Source organism: Artibeus jamaicensis, unplaced genomic scaffold (genome assembly GCF_021234435.1).
Source record: "Artibeus jamaicensis isolate MK-2021 breed Jamaican fruit bat unplaced genomic scaffold, CSHL_Jam_final contig_1539, whole genome shotgun sequence".
Taxonomy (NCBI): domain Eukaryota; kingdom Metazoa; phylum Chordata; class Mammalia; order Chiroptera; family Phyllostomidae; genus Artibeus; species Artibeus jamaicensis.
Window position 1 is genome coordinate 1,223,647 of NW_026521299.1, and position 25,647 is coordinate 1,249,293.

Genomic DNA, 25,647 nt, shown 5'->3' on the forward strand with positions numbered 1-25,647 from the left:
AAAAAAAATTATTGTAACTTTTGGGGAGGGCAATTTGGCAATATCAGAATTACCTATATCCTTTGACTTAGCACTTCCATGTCTAGAAATGTATCCTACAAATACACTTGCATGTGTACAAGATGACATGTACATGATTATGCATTGTGGCAACAGATCGGAAATAACATAGATATCCAACGAAAGGGAACTGATTTATCAAGTGTGAAAACAGCCACAAAGTGGCATATACCATTCTAGTTAAAATAGAACAAGGGAGCTCTGTGTCTTGATGGGCAAAGATTTTCAAGATGACATGTTGTTCTGCACTTTGGTTTGTTCCCATTACAAGGTATTGTCTGCTGCTGTCCTTTATAAAGGAAATACTTGGATGTGACTATCTGCATAAAGATCTCTGGGAGGACAGATAAGCAGCTGGTGATATGAGTTGCCCATAAGAGTAAGTGGGTGGCTGTGGGACAGGGATGCAGGAGAAAAGCTGGTCACCTTTTCTAGTCTTGGAGTCATTATCTAGTTCAAAACCAAAAACAAACCACTTTCTCTTCTGAGGTTATTGTTACAGTGATGTCATGGCACATGGTGTCATAAACCAGCAGTCTGCAATCTGGCTGATGACTGGCTGATAGGGGACCTTATTCAAAATAAAGGTTCCAGATTTTTTTTTAGATTTTTTTATCAAAAATACTTAATATTGAACTAAGGGAAAGCCACATATACTTTCATACACCAAAGTCATTATTTCAAAAGAAGGGAAAAGAATGAGAACCAAGGTTATCCTATGTTTTAGATTGATGTATTATTTATAATAAATTGAATTTTATGGACATGTAAATATCTATGCATATATGTAAATATATATATGAAAAACCTAAAAATGTAGGAATATTAACATTAGACTATATTCAGTGACTGTGGTGTTGCTATATTGTAATACTTTTTTGTAATTTCTGGTATGTTTAGTCAGAGGAAAAAGTACATGTGAAAAATATTTAGTTTTATGGATCTATCTCAGTTCCTATAGTGATTCCCCTATTGATGACTACTGAGGTAGTTATTATTTCCCAAGTCAAACCCTCAGAGCTTCAGGTAAAAGCTCACTTTTATGAACTCACATTATTAGGAAATACAGCATCCCTTCATTTTCTATGTGACAAACTAATTTCCAGTTTGCCTTCCTATTTTGCCAGAAGGAAAGAAGTGCTGATGTGTCCCTCGTAGGCTTGTCCTCACCTGGGTTCCATTCTAGTTTGTAGATTTTCCAGACACTGGAGAACATGGTGATGACAGCAGAAAGATCACACTTGTCAGTGAAATGCTTTTGTCCAGAAGGACTCAGTGGTTGGTTCCCTGTGCATTTTTCTTCATTTCACTTAGCGTAGCCTTCATTTGTCTCTCTAATTTGTGACTAAAATCAACCAGTTCTGTGCGCATCCTGACCACCAGTGCTTTGAACTGTGCATCTGATAGGTTGGCCATCTCCTGGTTGCTTAGTGGTATTTGCTGTGGAGCTTTGATCTGTTCTTCCGTTTCAGCTCTTTTTTTTTTTTTTTTGTGGTCTAGGTGTGCCTGTTAGGCAGTGAGGGATGGAGCCTTAAGTGTTCACCAGGGTAGGGCAACCCAAGTTGCTGGGTTGTGGTGCTGTGTGTGGGGGCGGGGCCAGAGAGGGAACAACACTCTATTTCTATAGAAATAAAGATCCTGACCAAGAGATAGTCTTTACACTCAGTCTCTGTAGAAGCTGAGTCAGCTTCCTAGGCTGAGTCTTTGCCAGAACCACTTGTTACTTTTAGTTTCTGATTGTCACACCTTTTAAAGAAGACTTAAATCTCAGAAATTCATAGTTTATGTGCCTGAACTTACAGCTCAGGTTTGTTAAAATTTTCTGCAGATTTAAGAATTTGTTTACGGGAGTCCTGACCCATGGCTCAGTTGGTTGGGCATCGTCCTACAAAGTGAAACGTCGCTGGTTCCATTCCTGCCTGGTCAGGGCATATGCCTGAGTTGCAGGTTCAGTCTCCAGTCAAGGTACACGTATGAGAGCCAACTGATCAATGTTTCTCACTTTTATGTTTCTGTCCTTCTCCCTCTTTTCTTCTGCCAAATAAATAAATATAATCTTTAAACAAAAAAGAGTTTGTTAGGGGAAACCTTGGCAACTAAGCTTACATATGAGTCAGCAAGTTTCTGACTTGGATGGTTCTGCCAGGCCAAGGATGAAGAGAGTGTCTTGTGTATACATAGAAGAAGCTGACAGATACCTATTTAAGCTTTTTAAAATAGCCTCAGGTTACTTAGGAACAATCTTAAAGGGAAGCCCTTTGCAGTGTGTAAGAATTTGTATAGGTGCAATCAGTACTACTAGATACCAAGAACCGGAGGAGTTGGTGTAGATGTGGGGTGACATACTTGCTTTTCCGTGGGCAGAGCCAGAGCCATAGGGAGTGCAGTTAAAGTTCAAGTTGTCATTCCCACTGCCGTGGTTTTAAGGGTTTGCCAGAATGCCAGGCCCCTTGATTCCAAGCTGCCTGAGAAATGTGATCCTTGCATAGAGCCACTGGCTAATTTGGTCCTCTTGTGTGGAAAAAGTCCAGTGGCGATTGTCCCAGTTACTTAGCTTCAGTCAGATGGTATCTTTTAGGCTCCTAGATACATTTGGTGAACAGAAAAAAGCCTGGCTTGCCTTAGGTTTCCCTGACAGAAGTGTCTAGAAGGCTGTCCTGGTATATTGGTTTGCATACAGATGTTAACTAATTGAAGTCATTTCTTTCTTTCCCAATTGAAAGCTTGAGTTAGAATTTTGGCACAGAATCAAACAGCATCTAGAAATGTTCATCAGACAAATGCAAGAATAAACTGATCTGAATGTTACTTATTTTCCTTACTTGTTGGTACGGGGGGTGGGGGGAGAATTGAATTTCAAACTTCCAGAACATTGTGAGAACTGTACGAAGAACACTCACACCCTTTGACCAGAGTCACTTATTGTTAGCTGTTAGCATTTCACTTATCTGCTTTATTATTTGCTTGCTCGCTCTATGTTTTCTGAGCCATTTGAAAGTAAGTTGCTTATATTATGCCTGAGTGTGTATTTCCTAAGAATGAGTACATCTTCTTACACAATCATAGTTTAATTATCAATCTCAGAAAATACAACCTTGATTCAACAATCTATCAACCATGGCCCTGGCCCAGTAGCCTAGTTGGTTAGATCATTCTCCCAACACACCAAGGTCGTGAGTCAGTCCCTGGTCAGGGCACATACAGGAATCAACCAATGAATGCATGAATGAGTAGAAAAACAAATCAGTGTCTCTCCCTCTCCCTTCCTCTCTAAAATCAATAGATAAAATTTTTTTTTAAAGAAAAATAATTTAGCAACTATTATTTAACTTTTGTCCACTGAGCCAATATTGTCCTTGTATTCTTTTTTCCTTTCCTATACAGGATCTTCTCTAGGATCATGTTCTTAACTTTTTGATCAAATCTCCTTATTCTCCTTTGATCTAGCTAGACCAATTCTTCAGCCTCTCTTCGTCTTTTATAAACCTTTGTGTAACAGGATGTCCCTCATTCCTCATTTTGGCTTTGTCTGATGTTTCCTTGTAGTTACATGTTGGTGCCTGTCCACAGCTGTGTCCCTGGATATCACATCTGCAGGCAGGCACAGGCCTGCGCCGTCCTTCTGTCTGCCCTTTGTTGGTGAGAGTGATTTTGATCACTTACCGAGATGATTTTCCAATTTCTCCATACTTGTTCCTTTTGAATAAGTGTCTTTCCCCGGTTCCCAATAAAAAAAAGCCCATTGACTTATGTCCTCATTTAATGGTCAGACTTTGAGCACAGCACAGGAAGCCAAGATCTCCAAGCCCTTTGTAAGTAATCATCTTTCACAATGACTCTGAAAACTGGTCTCCTACTCCTTCCCCCTCTCCTTTGCTCGTATGTCACATCCTAGTACTTTGGGGAGGCGGTTGTTGAACGAAGAAGCAAAAGGGAGGACAAAGAATTTACCTCTATATTCTAGTGCTACATTTCTGCCCTTTATCCTTTTTGTCTCTTCAGGTCTCTGTTGGTAGAGTGAAGCATGTAAAGAGGAACAAAAAGAAGAGTAACACAAAAGAGCCTCGGGTAGCAGGCAGATGGTACTAAGTGCCCACCCCAGTATCTATTACTATTCATAATAAGGACAGAATACCTATTTTTTTCTGGATCCATGGCTGTCTGTAATGAGCAGCACATGTCCCATAGTTTGTAGTTTGGTGCGGCCTCCTGGCAGGAAAGAGCATGCCCTTTTTCTGCCCTCTTTCCTTTTGACAGGAAGGTAGATATGTTTGAAATGTAAGCAACATTTTGGACTAGGAATTAGCAACTGAGGGTGGTGTTAGCAAGGCAGAAGGAGCCTAGGTCAGTAACGCCTGAAGAGCAAGAGCTGCCTGCCTTAGACTTCTTGTATGCAAAAGGAAAATAAACATCTTCTTTTTATTGAAGTCACATATTATTTTCAGTTTCTGTTATATGCAGCTGGACCTAAAACAACTGAAAAAAAAAAGGTGCTCACGAGAAGAGTAGCACTGAATAATTCGCCCTAGAAAAGCTTGCCCGGCAGCCACTCTAATACTTGCTCTGAGTTTAGACACTGTTCTAAATGATGGGAGCACAATAGTAAAACAAAGTTCTTTTATGAAGCTTACATTCTAAGTGGAAATCAAACAGTAAACAAATAGAAAATACCAATGTTCTGTGCTATGTGCCATAAAGAAAAATAAAGTAGGCAAGGGGCATAGGGAGTGCTAGATCAGGAATTACTCAGGGGGAAAGACATGAAGAAGTGAGTGGCGGGCAGGGGGAAGCCATGCTGATGTCTAGGGGGTGACTTTTCCACACAGAAGGAACTGCAGGTACAAAGGCCCTGATGTGGGAGTCTGCTTGCTGATTTGGAGGAACCACAGGGAGGCCAGAGTAGCTCAGAACAGCTAGAACTGGAGAGATGGATGTGTTCATTTTCTTGATTGTGATGATTTCACTGTGTGTGGGGGTGTGGGGGTGAGAAAACTCTGAATTGTGCACTTTAAAAAATCTACTTCGTTATGTCAGTAAATTGTAAAAAGTCATAGCTACCACAAACTAGAAACTACTCCAAGAATCCTTATAGACACTAATAACAAATCTTTGCTACTCAACCCTCTTGCTCTTGAGTTTTCTATAAAACTACTTTTCCTTGTTTGCTAGTCTTTCTTTGGACATGTTGTATGTTCTCTTTTGCATACATAGCACAGTAAGTACAAATGAATATTAATCATGAACTAAGAGGTGTGGCCACCCTGCCAGGGACTCTTCTGGGTCAGAAAGTGCTTTCTGACCTAAGTGCTTTTTTTAAATGTATGGATGGTGGAATATGGTTCAGCAATAAACAGGGATGAACTATTGATACAACAATTTGGATTGCTCTCAGGGGTGGTATGCGGAGGGAAAAAATGCCAGTCTGAAAAGGTCACACTGCATGATACAATCTATATAAATGACAAAATTATCAAGATGAGGAGCAAATTAGTAGTTGCCAGGAGTTAGTAATGGTGTTGAGGGCGGGTGAAGCAGAGACTAACATAAAGGGTTAGCATGAGGGATACCTTTGTGGGGATAGATGGCTCCTGTGTCTTGGTTACACAAGTGGTTACACAAATCTACACATGATAAAATGCAGAATTATACACACTCCAGTATCAGTTTCCTGGGTTTTATATCGTTATATATGATGTAGCCATTGTACATCGGTGGATGAAGAGTACTTGTTTCCGATATCTTCACAATTTCCTATGAATCTATATTTCAAAATAAAAAATTTTAAGAAATATATGGACTCCTGCTACCAGAAAGATGGAGTAGATATACGTGTCTCCATACCAACTGCTAAGTACAGCAAAAACCCTGGGCAGTACATATACATACATATGTGTTTATACAAGGTGGAGCAAAAGTAGGTTTACAGTTGTTTGCATGCAAACTAATACAATAATAAGTAATACAAGAATAAACTGTTACACCTACTCACAAATGTAACCGACTTTTGCCCTACCCTCTATAGCACAAGCATAAGAAGGCTGAAAGGTAGAAAGATGAAGGCAGTTGGTAATGAAGAAATACAGATGGGCAAAGAGACTAAAACACCCGAAGAAAAGCCTGCTCTCTGTAGCCAAAGAAGCAGATAAGAGGCAGCTTAACAAGACAAAACTTTTAGACAGCAATCACTCTACCCAAACACCACAAAAAAACTGACCCTACCCCAACATGTCACAAAGACCAAGTGGGGAGCTTAGAATTCTACCCTTGTGAGACTAAGGAGGTATGCCAGGCGCCTGACAGGGTCGTATCAAAGATGAGCTGGGATTGTCATCCCCATCTGGCAGTGACAAAGCATTGTCGCCTCCTGACTTGAGGTAGTATCAGAAGAGGCTTAGTAAGGACTTCCACACTGCCCAGTGGTAATGAGGATGCACACATACACCCCTGTGTCAGTGGAGAGCTTGTGGGGAGCAGTAACAAGGCAGTCTGCCACTCCTGTGAGGGAAGAATTAGTTGTGCCTACTGGAGAGCTGAAGTTCCCACCTTAGCCTAGGAGTAATGAGCCCTTCCCTTGGATGTTGAAGGAAGCTAATTAGGCAGTGCAGACTTCTATCTCCCTCCACCTGACAGTTACGAGAGGGCACCTCCTCCTCTCGTGATACACTATTATCAGAAAAAGCCAGCAAGACAGAAGATCTTAAATAAGATCCCAAGGACTTGACCAGATAGTTCAGTCAGTTAGTGCATTGTCCTGATACACCAGGGTTGTGGGTTTGACTCCCAGTCAAGGCACATATAAGAATCAACCAATGAATGCATAAATAAGTGGAACAACAAATCAATGTTTCTCTCTCTATAAAGTCAATAAAGTAAAAAAAGAGGTTTCAATTTAAAATCACTCATAATAGAGACTTCTGATCAAGATGGCAGTGTAGGTAGATATGGCTCTCTTTGCACAACTACATCAAAATTACAACTAAGATACAGAACAAGCATCACTCAGAATCATCAGAAATCGAGTTGAGTGGATGTCTGACAACTACAGAATTAAAGAAACCACATCCATCCAGACTGGTATGAGGGATGCAGACTCGGAAAGGCTGGCCCCTCACTCACATATGGTGGATAAAGTTTCAGGAGAGACATGGGAGCAGCCTCGGGAGTGAGCAGTCCTAATCCCACACCAGGATTCCCAACCCCACAACTTCTGGCTACAAAACCCAGCTGGGATTAAGTCCCCACAACTTCTGGCTGCAAAACCAGCTGGGATTAAGTTGATGAAAGAAACTTCTGGAGCCCCAAGCAGTTCAAAGAGCCCACACATGGACTCACCTACACAAACTCACTCTGTCTGCCCTCCAGCACTGGGGTAGCAGCTTGAAAGGCATCAGTGGTATACAGGGAGACACTGAAGTGTCTGGCATCAAGGGGAGCAGAGGCCATTGTCCCTTTGCTAAACCCTCCACACACAGAGCCTATAAACTGGTTCTAGATCTGCGACTCCATCAACATGGCTAACACTGTTTGACCTGCCTCGGAGATCCCCACAGATTCCTGGACACCCAACTTATGGGCCCACCCAAGCTGCTATTTCATATGAGCGGCTGGTCTTGGATCATGCTCACAACTTCCTAAGTCCTATCAAATAGGCAACAGCTGGCCTCAGTGAGCCCCAAACTTGGCACTAGCAGCAGCCAGCTTAGATTCACAACTTCCCTTTGCCTGTCAATCTCCAAGCCCAGCACAAGTAGCAGCCTTCTCAGGTTGCTCAGACAGGGTTCCCTGGGCAACACAGGTAGGGGCTGACCTTGGCTACCACCTGGGAAAATCCAGGACCAGCACACCCAGTGGACAGCTACAGACCATGTTGGAGCACCACCACCCTGCCCCTGCACAGCTAATCCTCCATGGAGGGCAGAGGTCAGTGGTCACAACCGGTCCTTGCAGCTGACTGGCCTGGGTAAGTCCCTCCCATTGATCTGCCAAAAGCAACCAAGTCTCAACTAAAAGAGGAGGATATACTCGGACCACACAAGTACACATCTCAAGTACCCAACCTGGGCGATAGGGGAGGCTGTACCACCGGACCCTACAGGACACCTGCTACATTAGGCCATGCTATGAAGACACAGAGTCAAAGCAACTATACCTAATACACAGAAATAAACACAGGGAGGCTGCCAAAATGAGGATAAAAGAAACATGGTCCAAATGAAAGAGCAAATCAAAACTCCAGAAAAGAACTAAATAAAATGAAAGTAAGCAATCTATCAGATGCAGAGTTCAAAACACTGGTTATAAGGATGCTCGAGGAACTTATTGAGGACATCCACAGCATAAAAAAAGACCCAGTCAGAAACAAAGAATACACTGATTCAATTAAAGAGCAATATACAGGGAAACAATAGTAGAGTGGATGAAGCTGAGAATCAAATCAATGATTTGAAACATAAGGAAACAGTAAACAACCAATCAGAATAACAAGAAGAAAAAAGAATTTAAAAAATGAGGATGGTATAAGCTGCCTCTCTGACAAGTTCAACAGTTCCAACCTTTGCATCATAGGGGCGCCTGAGGAGAAGAGAAAGCAAGATTGGAAATCTATTTGAAAAAATAGTGAAAGAAAACTTCCCTAATTTGGTGAAGGAAATAGACATACAAGCCCAGAAAATACAGAGTCTAAAACAAGATGGATTACAAAGAGACCCCAAGGCATATCAAAATGCCAAAAGTTAAAGATAAATAGAGGATCTTAAAAGCAACAAGAGAAAAGGAGTTAGTTACCTTACAAGGGAAATCCCATAAGACTGTCTGGTGATTTCTCAAAAGAGACCGCAGGCTAGCAGGGATTGGCAAGAGATATTCAAGGTCCTTAAAAGTGGGGACCTACAGCCAAGATTGCTCTACCCAGCAAAGATATCATTTAGAATTGAAGGGCAGATAAAGAGCTTCCAAGATAAGAAAATACTAAAGATTCATCATCACCAAACTATTATTATATGAAATGTTCAAGGGACTTATTTAAGAAAAAGAAAAGGATCAGAACTATGGACAATGGCGAAAATACATGCCTATCAACAACTGAATCTAAAAAACAAACTAAGCAAACAAGAAGAACATAGGCAGAATCATGGATACAGAGAATGCTTTGATGGTTGCCAGATGGGATGGGTGTTGGGAGAATGGGTGAAGAGGTGAGGGGATCAAGAAGTACAAATAGGTAGTTACATCCCCCCAATAGCCTTGGGGATGTAAAGTACAATATAGGAAATGGAGTTGCCAAAGAACTTACTCGCATGACCCATGGACATGAACAATGGTGGGGGAATTGCCTGAGGGAGTGGGGGGTGCTGAGTGGAGGGGGGCAAGGGGAAAAATTGGGACAACTGTAATAGCATAATCAATAAAATATAATTAAAAAATAAAAATGTAAAATCACAATAATAATATAAAGAAAGAAACACTCATCATACCAGAAAGCAGGAAGATCTCAAACTGAATTTAAGTGGCAATCAGTAGATGTCAACATCAAGATGACAAAGAGGCTAGAATTATTTGATAAAGATCTTAGAGCAGCCATCATAAAAATGCTTCAATAAGCAATTATGAACATGCTAAAAAGAAATAAAGAAATAGAAGATACAAAAATGAACTAAATGGAAATTTTGGAATCCAAAAATAAAACATAAGCCCTGGCTGGTGTGGCTCAGTGGATTGAGTGCTGGCCTTCAAACCAAACGTTTGCCTGTTTGATTCCCAGTCAAGGCACATGTCTGGGGTATTCGAGAGGCAACCACACATGGTTCTCTCCCTCTCTTTCTCCTTCTCTTCCCCTCTGTCTAAAAATAAATAAATAAAATCTTTAAAATAAATAAATAAAATACTCAGTGGATGGATCAACAGCAAACAATTGGTAACAATACATAATCAGTGGACTTTAAATACCCAATCTAAACAACAAAGAGAAAATAGACTTAAAAAAAAAAATGAACAGCACTTCAGGAACCTGTGAGAATATAAAAAAAGATCTAATATTCATGCGAGAGTCCCCAAAAAGGAAAGAGCTAACAAAGTTACTGTAACAAATTATAGTTGGAAACTTCCCAAAACTGTAAGAGACATGAACCTACACATTCAAGAAGCTTAGCAAACTTTCATTAGGATAGCTCAAAGAAATTCACACCAAGACTTGTTAGATTTGAAATTCTGAAAACCAAAGATAAAGAAAAAAATTGAAATTAGCCAGAGACATCCTGGCTGGGTAGTTCAGTTAGAGAATTATCCTGATGTCCTTATGTTGTGGGCTCAACCCCTGGTCAGAGCACATACAAGAAGCAACCAGTGAATGCATAAATAAGTGGAACAACAAAATCGGTGCCCCCCACCCTCTCTCTTCCTCCTGTCTTCCTCTCTCTAAAATCAATCAATAAAATTTAAAAAAAAAAATAGCCAGAGAATAGTGATACCTTACTTTTGGGGAAAAATAATTTGAAGGACAGCAGCTTCTCACCAGAAACCATGGACACCAGAAGGAAATGGCAGAATACTTTTAAAGTGCTAAAAAAAAAAATTAAGCCCAGAATACTACAGCCAGTGAAAATATGCTTCAGGGATGGATGGGAAGTGAACACTCTCCGATGAAAGACGACAAAGAGAATTTGTTGCCTGTAGATCTACACTAAAGGAATGGATTAAAACTTCTCTAAATGGGAAGGAAAAAATAGATCAATGACTGTTATAACATCAAGAAGGATGAACAAAAAGAAGAGAAAAATTAAAAAAAGAATGAACAAACACAGTAAGCAAAACTGTGGGTAAGTACAATAGACTTTACCTTTTCTGAGTTTTCTGAATTATGTGTGATAGTTGAAGCAAAAATTGTGACAGCTTGATGTAGCTCTAAACATATGTAGAGGAAATATTCAAGACAAATATACCTACTGGAGGGAAAAAGAACATTAAGGGAGATAGGTTTTATACTTCATTTGAACTGGCAAATAAATGGCAAGACTAATAGACTGTGATAATTTATTAATAAATAATGTAATAACTAGAGGAACAACTAACGGCTATGAAAGCTATACACTAGAATACACTACAGTTTCCTTATTTCAAAACATCACAAAGTGACACTAATCAAGACAATGTGTTACAAGTGTAAGAAAGGACATAGAGATGAATGAAATAGACCCTATTTTTACTGGTTATTAATTCTCACGAAGATAATTCAGTGTGGAAAGAATATTCCTTTTAACAATTGATTTTTTTTAAAGATTTTATTTCTCCCCTGGCTGGTGTAGCTCAGTGGATTGAGTGCGGGCCTGCAAACCAGACATTCACAGTTTGATTCCCAGTCAGGGCACATGCCTGCGTTGCAGGCTGGTTCCCTGTAGGCCAGTTCCCAGCAGGGGATGCATGAAAGGCAACCATACATTGATGTTTCTCTCCCTCTCTCCTTCCCTTCCCCTCTAAAGATAAATAAATAAAATCTTAAAAAGAAAGATTTTACTTATTTATTTTTAGAGAGAAGGGAAGGGAGGGAGAAAGAGAGAGAGAGAAACATAATGTGTGGTTGCCTCTCACACACACCCTACTGGGGACCTGGTCCGGAACCCAGGCACGTGCCCTGACTGGGAGTTGAATCGGTGACCCTTTGGCTCACAGGCCCAAGTTCAATACACTGAGCTACACCAGCCAGGGCTCAACAAATGATGTTTAGACAACTAGATAGGCATATGCAAAATATCAAAGTTGGTCCCCTTTATCACACCATGTACAAAAATTAACTCAAAGTGAATCATAATTCCTAAATGTAAGAGCTAAAATTATACAACTTTTATAAGAAAACATAGATGTAAATATTCATGACCTTGGATTAGTTAATGATTTCTTAGATATAACACCAAAAGCACAGGAATACAGAAATGATGAGCTGAATATTATCAAACCCAATTTTGTGCATGTGTGTTTCAAAAGACACTATCAGGAAAATGAAATGACAACTCCCAGAATGGGGGAAATTTTTTTGCAAGTTATATCTAATAAGGAATTTGTACCTAGAGTATAAAAAGAATTATTACAACTCAATAATAAAAAGATAAATATCCAATTTAAAAATGGACAAGAGATCCGGATAGACATTTCTCCAAAGATGTGCAAGCTAGCACATGAAAAGATGCTCAATATCATCAGCTCTCAGGGAAACACATACAAATTCTTTTTTTTTTTTTTTTAGAGATTTTATTTATTTATTTTTGAACAGAGGGAAAGGGCGGGAGAAAGAGAGGCAGAGAAACATCAATGTATGGTTGCCTTTCGTGCATCCCCTGCTGGGAAGTGGCCTGCAGGGAACCAGCCTGCAACCTGGGCATGTGCCCTGACTGGGAATCGAACTGCGATTGTCTGGTTCGCAGGCCCGTGCTCAATCCACTGAGCTACACCAGCCAGGGCACAAATTCTTAACCAAATATTAACAAATAGAATTCAGTAATATATGAAAGTAATTATACACCATGTTCAAAAGAGGTTTATTAGAGGGATACAGGCTGGTTCAGTATTTGAAAATTAATCAGTATAATCCGTGTAAACAGGCTAAAAATCACATGAATATAGCCTTCAGTGCAGAAAAAGCATTTGAAAAAATTAATCATTAATTCTTTTTTAAAAATATTTTATTTATTTATTTATCTTTAGAGGGTAAGGAAAGGAGAGAGGGAGGGAAATATCAATGTATGGTTGCCCCTCGTGCGTCCCCTGCTGGGAACTGGCCTGCAACCCAGGCATGGTTTGACTGGGAATCAAACCATGGGTGTTTGGTCTGCAGGCCCGCGCTTAATCCACTGAGCTATGCCAGCTGTGGCTAATCATTAATTCCTGATAAAAAACTCTCACAAAAGTGGTACTAGAAGAGAACACCCTGGACTTGATAAAGAGCATCTGAAAAAATCTACAATTAATATTATACTTAATGGTTTAATAAAAATTGAATGCTTTCCCCCTAAAACAGGGACAAAAAAAGATATCTAATCTCACCAGTCCTATTAAACAAAGTGCCAGGAGTTGTAGCCAGCTCAATAGGGGGAAAAAAAAAAGGTCACTTAGCATGGCCTTCATTTTTTCATCTAATTTGCAATCAAATTCAACCAATTTTGTGAGCATCCTGATTATCAGTGCTTTGAATTGTGCATCTAATAGTTGGTTATCTCTTCATCACTTAGTTGTATTTTTCCTGGAGCTTTGATCTGTTCTTTCTTTTGGGCCATTTTTCTTCTCATCACACCTGTTATGTAGTGAGGGGCAGAGCCTTAGATATTCACCTGAGCAGGGCAACTCACATGGGTGTGTTGTGAGGCTGTATGTGGGGAGGGGTCCGAGAGGAAACAATGACGTTTGCTCCACTCTCTGCTGGATCTCAGTCACTTCCCCTGCTTTCCACAAGCAAATTGGGCCCTTCTGATGCTGATTCATATGTGGGTGGGTTTGTATACATTCTAGGACCCTGTGGGTCTGTCCAAGGAATTCTCCTGTGAGGTTGGGAGTTTCTCCTGCTGCCTCAACCCCCAAAGGTGTTTTCAATCAGTAGTTTGAGGTTTTATTTCCCCACAATGGGGCCTTGAGTTGCGTAGTCCCTCATGCTTCCCAGTTGTTCCTCCTGTTTTATCTGTGCACAAATGTGAGACCACCCAGTCTGCAATCCGCCACCTTGCCAGGTCTGCCCGCTGCTGCCTTGCTGGCCAGCTGCAGCCTTGCTGGCCAGCTGCAGCCTTGCTCACGCAGGTCCTCCAGCCACTGCCTTGTTGCATGTCCTCTCTGCCAGTTGCCTGTCTCTGCCCCTCCTACCGGTCTAGATGAATGTTTCTTCTTTAACTCCTTGGTTGTCGGACTTCCACACAATTCAGTTTTCTTTCAGTTCTTGTTTTGTTTTTAAATTGCTGTTGTCCATCTTTTGGTTGCGCAAGGAGGCACAGTGTGTCTACCTACGCCTCCATCTTGGCCAGAAGTCTTGTATTATTCCTTACAATTGAATGTTAATGTACAATCATCTCAAAAATAAAATGGTTAACTTTAAAAAAATGTGAATTGCCCCTAAATCTCTTGTTTTTGTGCACCTTGTATTCTTAGCATTGCAGGGAAAGATAAATGCATGAATGCTGTTGGTGAGAGTATAAACTCTCCTATTCAATGATCCCTATGTTAGAGGAAATTGGCAGTTATTTTAAAACATAGCACAACACCCAGGGAATGACTTATTTATGGCTTGTTTTTTTCCTTTGTTTCTTGCTTGTCCCTGCGTGCCAGAGATAACAACTGCCCCTGTGTGCTGGAGATCACATTTCGCTTCTTCCGTAAGCTTTTGCACCAGAAGTAACAGTCTGAGTGACAGACCACCCCTTACCCTATATAAGCAATTTCTCCCCACTGATCAGGGCCCAGAGTTTGGAGACTGTCTCCCCTGGGTCTGCATGTGTAATAAAGGTTCCACTTCTCTTCCTCCAGTGTTCGGTCTGAGTCTTTCCTGTAACACCTAGAGAGGCCATATTCTTGTCAAGCATGAGTCTTTTTCCTTTCAACAAGAATCTCATTCAAGGATTTTCGGCCATGACGGAGGTGTAGGTGGAAACACTGGACCTTCTCACACAACCAAATTTATGAACAACAAATATTTAAAAACTGGAACACAACCAAAACAGAGAGAAAATTAAATTGTACCAAAGTCCAACAACAACAAACCATCCATCCAAACCGGTAGCGGAGTCAGCCATTGGTGGAGAGGGCTTGCACAGGAAAAAGCATCCAGACCCACCCAGGAGTGCAGGCGGTGGTTGGCAGATACCAGGCACGAGGTGGCAACAGGTAGACCCAGTGAGGGCGCAAGGTGGCTGGCTGACCGCAGTCACACAGTCTCATGCAGATAAACCAGGCAAAGGAGCGAGCAGTGAGATAGACCTCGCAACCCAGGGCCCCAGCACTGGAGAAATAAAGCCTAAAGTACCAACTGGAAAAACTTTCATGTGTCAAGGTGCCGAGAGAGGCTCCCAGGCTCACAGAGAGTTCATTGGAGAGACCCACAGGGTCCTGGAGGGTACACAGGCCCACACATCTGGGAACTGGCACCAGAAGGGCCCAATTTGCTTGTGGGAAGCAGCAGAGGGAACTGAAAGCCAAGAGAGAGCAAAAACTGCCATTGCCCCTCTCTGGCCCCACCCCCACATACAGTGTCACAATCCAGCAACTGGGTTGCCACGTCCTGGTGAACACCTAAGGCTCTGTACCTCACGTAACAAGCACAAACAGACCAAAACATTATAGCTCAAGAAGAAGAACAGCTCAAAGCCCCAGAGCCAATACTTCTAAGAGACCAAGAGATAGCTAACCTATCAGATGCACAGTTCAAAACACTGGTGATCAGGATGCTCATAGAATTGGTTGATTTTGGTCGCAAATTAGATGAAAAAATGAAGGCTACACTAAGTGAAATGAAGCAAAATGCACAGGGAACCAATAGTGATGGAAACAAAACTGGGACTCAAATCAATGGAGTGGACCAGAAGGAAGAAAGAAACAACCAAACAGAAAAGAATGAAGAAACAAGAACTCAAAAAAATGAGGAGAGGCTTAGGAACCTCCAGGACATCTTCAAATGTTCCAACATCTGAATTATAGGGGTACCAGAAGGGGAAGAGGAAGAGCAACAAGTGGAAAACTTATTTGAACAAATAATAAAGGAGAATTTCCCCAATCTGGCAAAGGAAATAGACTTCCAGGAAATCCAGGAAGCTCAGAGAGTCCCAAAGAAGGTGGACCCAAGAACACTCCAAGACACACTGTAATTATATTAGCCAAGATTAAAGATAAGGAGAGAATTCTAAAAGAAGCAAGAGGAAAAGAAAGAATTACCTACAAAGGAGTTCCCATGAGACTATCAGCTGATTTCTCAAAAGAAACCTTTCAGGCAAGAAGGGTCTGGAAGGAAGTGTTCCAAGTCATGAAAGGCAAGGACCTCCACCCAAGATTACTCTATCCAGCAAAGCTTTCATTTAGAATGGAAGGGCAGATAAAGTGCTTCTCAGATAAGATCAAATTCAAGGAGTTCATCATCACCAAGCCCTTATTATATGAAATGTTAAAGGGACTTAATTAAGAAAAAGAAGATAAAAAAGATGAACAGTGAAAGGACAGCAAACTCACAGTTATCAACAACCACACCTAAAACAAAAGCAAGGTAAAAGGACAGCTAGATCAGGAGCAGAACCATAGAAATGAAGATCTCATGGAGGGTTAGCAACAGAGGAATGGGAGGAGGAAAAGGGGGAAGAAGGTACAAAGAATAAGTAGCATAGACGGTAGGTAGAAAATAGACAGGGGGGAGGGCAAGAATAGTAGGGGAAATATAGAATTTAAAGAACTTGAGACACGTGGTCATAAACTAAAGGGGGGAATGGTGGGGGAGGGGTGTGCAGGGTGGAGGGGAATGAAGGGGGGAAATGGGACAACTGAAATGGCATAATCAATAAAACATGTTTTTAAAAAATAAATAAAAAGGGGGGGAAAATCTCATTCACCAGGCATGATGAAGGTTCAACAGGGTTGTAAATCTTTAAGTATGAGTTGAGTTTTGTTTTACATGGCTATTGACAGATGCCTAAATCAGCTGATGGCGTGTTCCAGGAAAAGAAGCATGAAAGAAAAGAAACTGTTTTGAGGCCCCTGCTGCTGACAGCAATACTGGTAAAGAATGGTATGGTCAATAATCCGAGCAAGAAATCTCCTCCAAAGGATCTATTGGTGTGTATTCTAGTGAGACATGGACAGAGGAAAAAGTAATGATAATCCTGTTGGGAAGGATTGGGTTGTAGAGCATCTAGTCACGGATGACTCGGGAAAAAGTGAACTTACTAAGAGAGAGGCATAGGCATGCAGGAAGTCTGCTGATTATTTCTTTTGAAAGTTTCACATTTATATGGTTGGCCATGCTTAGACTATTTCTGGAATAGGGTAACAAGATTTTGGGGAGGGGAAATGAATTGCTGAAGGGCAGGAGGAGGGAAATTTTGCTTTTTTTTTTTGTGTGTAATATCTCGTGCATGTATTATCCATAAGAATGAATAATTTTAATACAGTTAATTGGTGGCTAGATTTCCCATAAGGTTTTCTTAGAGTACTATTTTGCTCGGGTTTTTGCTTGAAGGTTTAAGTCTAGAAAGCTGTCACCTTCCCACCTTTGCCATTGGGTCTACAGATGTCCCTGGCATGGGTTATACAGTTAAGTGTATGGATGAAACAGTGAAAAATAGCACTGACTGACAGCAGACTTGGGCTCTTGTCCTGAGTCTCACTAAGTAGTTGTGACCTTGGTCAAGCTCTTTTGAACTATTTCCCTGGGCTTCATTTTCCTTATTTGCTAAACAAAGAACTTGTTCTCTAACATCCTCGGTAATTTTAACAGTTACTGTCTCATTTTCTTGTGCCCTCCACTTGTGGGAGGGGGGTACCTGCGCATTCGGTAAACATTGGTTAACCCGGTAGGGGCTAAGAGGGCACCAGGAAGAAAAGGAGGTGCCCCCTCTCAGTCCTTGAGTACAAACCAGTGGTTCTATGGGCCTCTCACGTCCCTGAGACTATTTTTCACTCCCCATCCTGATTCCTGGAGTAGTTGGTGGTCAACAAATGAATGTGTGAAGGAAGCTGCGCAATTATTGAGCGAATTACTGCAAAAAATTACAAACACGCCGCCTCTCCCCGACGCTCCAAGGCGACTTCCGGAGTGCGAACCACGGGCAGGTCAGAGGCACAGGCCTTTCATTTCTCTCTGCGCCAAGAGGACAGCGGCCGGGCAGAGGCAGAAGGCGGGAGCTCGCCTTGCGCCACCGCGCGCGCGCGCCACCTGGCGCGCCACCGCCCCTCTCCGCGCTCCCGGCTTCTCACCACGCGCGCGCCTCGGGACTCCGGAGGGCGGTGCGCTAGATCTACGCGGCTCTGGGCGGGCTGCCGCGGCTTCGCGCGGGTGGGTGGGATCGCGGCGGAACTGCGAGCGCCGGAGCAGGGGCGGGAGAGCCATGGTGGCGGCATCCGGTCCCCGCGCCGCGACGAGGTGAGGGGCCGCCTCTTCAAGGCTGAGGAGGCCACAGCTGCCCACTTGCTTTCCACGACGGCCGCGGCTCCGGCATGGCCGGGATCATTAAGAAGCAGATCCTGAAGCACCTGTCCCGGTGAGAGCGCCAGCGCCGGTCCGCAGCGGTCCCGCGGCCCTTCCTAACCCCTTAGACCCAGCCTCCCTCTCTTCGGCCCCAGCCCGGACTCCGTGGCGGCTCCCGCCTCCACCCGAGCTGGACTGCCTTCTCCTCGCTCCGCTGGCCCCGCCGTTGTCGCCACTCTTCTTCCCTTACCCTGGGCCCCCGGGTACCGGCGCTCTTGCCCTTGCGCTCGTGCCTTGGGCTCTCCTCCCCAGACTAACAGCCCCTCTATCCCCCGACCCTCAAGGATCTACCGGTCCCCTACCCTCAGTTCCCACACCGCCCAGCGGGTCAGCCCGACTTCCCTTGCATGTCCACCCTCACCCTGTAGGGAGGCCCTGTGACCGTCCCTATACGGACCCCACGGACTGCACCCTTCCCTGCCCGCCCCAGCTCTCCCACCCAGCTCACCCACCTTGGGCTCACCGCCCCGCCCTCCTGGCCCTCCGTGTGCCCCAGACCGGGCCCTCCAGCGCCTCATGTCCTTCCTCGGACTGCTCCAGACTAGACCCTTTAGCCCCTGGCCCATTCTCAATAACACTCGCACCAGCCCTTCAGAACCCATTTTCCACTCAGATTTCCAACTCCCACGCTGGTTTTCTTCCCAGAGGCTCCCAGCTCCTCCTCTTGGTCATCTCGCTGACCCTGTTGCATCACCCTTGAAAAAGATATCCCCGCACCCAGGGCCATTCCTTTGATCACCTTTCTCCCTCCTTGCTTCTCTTCTCATTACACAGACTAAATGGAGAAAGGTCAAGAGTACTGGGCATAAAGTTTCAACAACCTTTCCTTTAAGATACGGAGGTTTTTTTGACAGCCCGTGAAAAGAAGTAAAACAATGTGCACTTCTGCTTTGCAGCCATTTATTAGCAGTGTTATGTCCCAGTAATTTTGGCAGGAGAGGGTGGCAGGGAATACAGTTTGCAGGTGTAACTGGATGACTGCTGACCCTTGTGTTACTGTTGCAGGTTGTCAGCACTGGTGTCCACAAAATTTGGGAGCTAGGATTTCACTTACTTTTCACTCCTTATTCCAAGCAGGAGTTGGTGATGTTATAATACCTTTAGCCACTTTGTATCTCAAGGGGAGAGTGATTCAAGCCTTAGCTCCAGTGGTCAATGGTTTTCAGGAGGTGGGAGCTGGGGAGAAGCCAGGACACCCTGGCCTTGCATTGATTGGTGTGTCTTTCCTGGTCTTCTCATTGTGTTGGTGAGTGGTTTGTGGGACCCTATTGCTGCCACTGCATCCCCTCTTTGGTCACTACTCTGACTTATTTACTGTTGCTTTGATTTTAGACTTTAATTAGCAACGGATTCCGATACATCTTTTGATAATCACCATATTATCAAAGTGAAAGCAGATTGGCTGCTGGAGCTAGAAAGTGACTTTGGATCATTTACTAGGATTAGCTCCCTAAGATATTCTTTTTCAGTTAGAATTTGTCTATGTGTTCCATGAGTTTGGTTGTTCTGTATAAAGATTTAAATAAAATCAGAACTAATGATTGTGAAACAGGACAGAATATTTAACTAAAGGACACCTATTAATTTGAATGAACATGAAAGCAGAGTAGTTTAGGGTTTAGAGATGATCTCACCTAACTAATAACATTACGTTTAAGAGCCCAGACTTTTTCTGGTTTACTCTATTCAGCTGCGAAATGAGTATAATAATGGTAATGTACTTTAAATTGTTATTGTGAGGGTTCAGCACAGTGCCTTGCATACAGCAAGTGCTCAATAAACACGAACTGTGGTTAATTTTTGGGCTACTGCTTGTGTGACAGTTTGATACAAGCCATAGACTACTCCAGAAAAACCCATATATGTGAACAGGTAATTTTTATGTAAATTCCCAGGTGGGGGGAATACGAAACCCTTAAAGCACATGCCTGAACCTTACAAAGCATCCTGGACCTAGGTAAATAACCCTTTGCTAATTCAGCCCCTCATTTTATGGCTGAGGAAACTAAACCCTAAAGACTAGAGAGGGTAACTGACTTGCCCAATCCGCAGAGGAAGGTCAGGTGTAGTGGGAGAGGACCAGCTTCCTGACTGGTGTACCTTCTGCTGTGGTACACACACGGTCTGCGCACTTCATATCCCTGTGAGGGTACGGGTTTTTTTAAAAAAGATTTTATTTATTTATCTTTAGAGGGGAAGGGAAGGGAAGGAGAGAGGGAGAGAAATATCAGTGTATGGTTGCTTCTGGTGCACCCCCTGCTGGGAACTGGCCTATAACCCAGGCATGTGCCCTGACTGGGAATCGAACTTTGATCATTTGGTTCGCAGGCCTGCACTCAATCCACTAAGCTATACCAGCCAGGGCTTGAGGATAGGATTTTTAAAGAAAAATTTGATGGTATATGGTGACACATTCAGTGACTCCTTAGGGAACAAACTGTCTCTTTTAGATGAAGTAGGAATAGATATGACAGACATTGGGAGAGATTTATGCTTTCCTCAGTGTGGGGTGGTTGATTGAGGAGGAGAAAGAGGAGGGTGTTCAGGTCTGCAATTTCAGGGCGCTGTGACATATGCCTGGTTAAGGGGAAGGTCAAACTCTTGGGGTTTGTATTTGACTTTGAAAAACTGTCCAGTCATGTGCGACATTTGTGCCTCTTTATGGTCTCTACTACACCACCTACATAGGTTGGCCTGCCTGGAGGGGAACTGTAATTTCTGTAGCTTGCCAAACCTGATGAGGAAAGAGAGGAGAGAAAAATACTGAGTTAGTATACTAAATAAACATTGGTAGGTGTTTAATAGTTACTTGTTGCTCATGACGACAGTGCTGATTTCCTCCACACAACTTGGAGGAAAGTGTCTCTATAGCAGGAAAGTTATCCCAGTGGCCTCATGTTCTGTTTAGTTTTAGTCATGAAGTTTCAGATATAAAGCATCTTATTGGAAGCTATCTTCCATATTAGTAGAGTATTTTGATAAACAAGATTTGTGGGAGGCGGTCTTCAAGATATTTTTTGTCATGTGCCAACTCGAGACGAGGCAGTGGTCTGGGCACTGGGGATTCAGCATGGGAGAAATGTAAACATCTTTTAAGGGCTTTCACCTATGGTTTGGGTGACTGCTATATAATACAAGTAGCTTCAATGCCCAGTATTCATTTAAACAGACCTAGAAGGAGACCTCTACTCTGAAACAAGGGTGATCATTTAAAAAATATCCAAATTGATGACGACCTGTGAGGAACTCCCCAACTTAGTTTTTATATTCATAATAATATCCTGTATTAGCTATTCACCTAAAGTCATTATATTTTTTAAATTTGTGAAGTGTTTTCATGCAAGTAATTAAAAGATTAGTGTTAAAGCAAAAAAAAAAAAAAAAAATCCAAATTGAGCCCTGGCCAGGTTGCTCAGTTGTTTGCAGCCTTGTCCATTGCACCAAAAGTTCGCAGGTTCTATCCCTGGTCAGGGTGTGGATGTGAGGCAAACAATCAGTGCCTGCCTGTCTCCCCGCCCCCACCCTCACCCCTTCCTCTCTCTCTCTCTAAAAGCAATAAACATGTCCTCGGGTGAGGATTAAAAAAATCCGAAATTGTTTTTTTACTAAATTAGACTTCTCTTGTTTGAGATCACCTTAGCTAGTGACCGTTCATTATAAAAGTAAGAGGAAATCTGATTGATTGTGAAGTAAGTCAGGGACTATGGTTCGTGGAAATTTAGACTCTGGTGCCAAACAAGCTAGATTTCACCTTCCAGATCTGCTACTTAATGAATGGGGCAGCCTTTCTGAGCCTTAATGTTTCTTATCTGTAAAAGATGAGAATAGGGAAGAATGCTACATTCTTGGCAGATTTTTTTGAGGATTGGGGATAAAGCTGGCATGTAAGTAGGGTTTAATAAAGAGTAACTGTTATGACATGGCCGGAGCAGGTAGGGACACTACCACAGTAGGACGACAGCAACCCGCCTGACTGGGTATTTTAGAAACCCATTAGAAGTCTTAATTATTTACTCTAAATAGATGCAACAAATACGACCTTGAGTGATAGAGACATAGCTGATAAACATGATAGATATTTTAAAAACATAAATATTAGGTGAAATTCAGAGGCATAACAAACTTCAGAGTTCTTTGGGAGAATTAGAGAGCCTGACCGTGCACTCAGCCCTCTGAGTTCCCGATCAGCGCCACCATTCGTTGCTATCATTATGCTGAAGAGGTCATCGTGGCCAGTCCCCGATGGACAGTGGCGACCTGCAGGCTCAGAGAGGCTGACTGCTTGCTCAAGGTCTGTTTAGGTGAAGGTTTGTAGGACTACTCTCCACTTCCAGGTTGTGCCTCTTTTTGGTCACCTTTGTTTCCTAAACAATTATTTTGTGCATTTTCTTAAAATAGTCAAATCATATGTCTTTGTTTCTCTTCCTTATCTTCTTATGTTGCTTCAGAATAAAGAGCTTTTATTTACCTAACAAATATTTAATAATAATAGTCAGCTGTGCAAATAAGTACTTTAAAAGTCTTAGGACGATTTAATCCTCAGACTAACCCTAGGAGGTAGGTATTAGGCCCATTTTATAGATAAAGAAAGGAGGCAGAGAGGTCAAATAACTTGCCCCAAATCATAACTAGTAAGTGATGTATCTGAGATTAAAACGCAGGCACTCTGATTCCGGAGCCGTGCTTTTTAACCTACTCTCTTGCTATAATGGTTTTCATTTATTCACTATTTGCACATACCTTTGTTACCAGCACCCACATGAAGGAATAATATTACTAGCACCCAGGAAACCTCCTTGTGTCTCTTCATTATTACCTCCACCACAGAGTAACCACTGTCCTGCCTTTGAGCAATATAGATAAGTTTTGTCTTTTTATATTTTATGTAAATGGAATAATACAGTACGTATGCTTTATGTCTGGTTTCTTTAGCTCAACATTATTATTATTATTGTATTGATTAGCGAGAGGGAGGAGGGGAAGAAAGAGAGAATGAATATCTATTTGTTGTTCTACTTATTTATGCAGTCATTGGTTGATTTTTGTACCTATAACCTTGGCATATCAGGACAATGATCCTCTAACCAATTGAACTACCTGGCCAGGATAACTTTATCTTTGTGAGGTTAATCCCTGTTGTTGCATCAAGGTGTAGATCCTCCATTTTCATTGCCATATAGTATTGTGTTTGTACATTCTACTGTTGATGGACATTTGGGTGTTTTCCCAGTTCAGGACTATGATGACTAGTGCTGCTGGAAACATTCTAGTATGTGTTTTTTGGCAAACAAATATACACATATCTCTTGGGGATATAGTAAGAGTGAAATTTCTGGGTTGTAGGATATGCATATATTACATTTGCATTTTCGATATTTAATCAAACAGTTTTCCAAAGTGGCTCTAGCAATTCACACTTGCACCAGAAGTGTATGGGAGTTCCGGTTGTTCTACATCTTTGCCAACACTTGGTATTTTTCATCCTTTTTATTTTTGCCATACTGGTGGATGTGTTTTGATTTATTTATTTTTTTTTACTTTGTGGTAAACCAGATGGCCACTTTACTTATTGCCTATATTTATTTTTTAAAAAGATTTTATTTATTTATCTTTAGAGGGGAAAGGAAGGAGAGAGGGAGAGAAACATCAATGTATGGTTGCCTTTCATGCGTCCCCTGCTGGGAGCTGGCCTTCAGGGAACCAGCCTGCAACCCCGTTATGTGCCCTGACTGGGAATCGAACCGCAATTGTCTGGTTTGCAGGCCTGCGCTCAATCCACTGAGCTATACCAGCCAGGGCTTGGCCACTTTATTTTTGCCTATATATACTTTTTAAATTCTGATCTACTTGTAAATTATAGTCACAAGTATTAGACCTTGGAAACATAAGATCTTTTTTGGGAGAAGTCTCAAATTAGGCAGGTTTAGTGAAAATAATTATGGTAATTTATAAACATTAGCCCATAAATTTTTTTGCTCGGAATGGATGTGATGCTTAGCTTCTTGTCAAAATAATAGTCATGTACATTAAAAGAAAGGAGGGGCTGTTCTCAGGCATTTTTGTTTGGTCTTTAGTCAACCCTGAATATTAAATAGTTTCATTCTAGTCTGTAAACTTAAAACCCATTTTTAGCAAAGAAACTAAAATTTGAATTTCATAGCTTTTGCATTACAATCCTTACACCTTTCCAAGGGTAAAATGGTTGTCTTGTGTCTTAAAACTAGCACTTAAAAGTAATAAAAAATTTCAAAGCAGTACTACCATGTGTATCTGACATAAGTAGCGTACTGTATGGTTCACAAATAATGAAATTGTCTGCTTTGAAAAATGACTGAGAAGCACATCAATGTAGCAGGAAAAACCAGGACTCTGGATTCTAAAAGGTAGCTGTGCATTTTGACTGTTACTCATTTTTGTTTTAAAGATCTTATCTATTTTCAAGGAGAGGAGAAGAAAGGGAGAAATAGGAGAGAAACATCAGTTAGTTGCCTCTTGTTCACACCAAAATGGGGACCTGCTCTGCAACCCAGGCATGTGCCCTGACAGGGAATTGAACTGATGACCTTTCAGTTTGCAGGCCAGTGCTCAATCCACTGAGCCACGCTAGCCAGGGCTGACTCTGCTACTTTAAAGCTGTGTGTTCAGCAAGTCTTTTAGTTTCTTGAAACTTCCTCATCTGTATAATGGGGGATAATAATACTTAATGTTGTTTTGAGGATTAGAAATAATGTATAGGGGGTAGGCTGGGATGGGGTAAAAGGCAGAAAACTGTACTTGCACAACAATTAAAATTAAAAAATTTAAAAAATGTAATGTATAAAAGTGACTGGTCCAGAAAAAATATGTAATAACCCATTATGTTACTATTTATATTTTTTCTTTTTTAAATGTATTTTTATTAATTATGCTATTACACTTGTCCCATTTCTCCCTTTCATTCTCCTGCACCCTTCACATCCCCTCCCACCCACATTCCCCCCTTTAGTTCATGTCCATGTGTCATAAGTTCTTTAGCTTCTACATTTCCCATACTATTCTTGCCCTCCCCCTATCTATTTTCTACCTACTGTCTATGCTACTTACTCTCTGTACCTTTTTCCCCCTCTCTCTTCCTCCAATTCCCCTGTTGCTAACCCTTCATGTGATCTCCATTTCTGTGGTTCTGTTCCTATTCTAATTGTTTGCTTAGTTTGCTTTTGTTTTAGGTGTGGTTGTTAATAACTGTGAGTTTGCTGTCTTTTTACTGTTCATATTGTTCATATTTTTAATCTTCTTTTTCTTAGATAAATTCCTTTAACATTTCATATAATAAGGGCTTGGTGATGATGAACTCCTTGAATTTGACCTTATCTGAGAAGCACTTTATCTGCCCTTCCATTCTAAATGAAAGC

At 41.9% G+C, this 25,647-nt stretch overlaps 1 protein-coding gene across 1 annotated transcript in view; it reads left to right on the forward strand.

Moving 5' to 3' along the window:
- The first annotated feature begins 18,084 nt into the window (after window positions 1-18,084).
- BLTP3A (bridge-like lipid transfer protein family member 3A) overlaps window positions 18,085-25,647 on the forward strand; it is an 80,219-nt gene continuing 72,656 nt past the window's right edge. Inside the window, exon 1 of the mRNA XM_037144326.2 lies at window positions 18,085-18,269. Coding sequence (XP_037000221.2) covers window positions 18,226-18,269 — 44 coding nt within the window. The 5' untranslated portion in view covers window positions 18,085-18,225. The remainder of the gene's footprint in view (window positions 18,270-25,647) is intronic.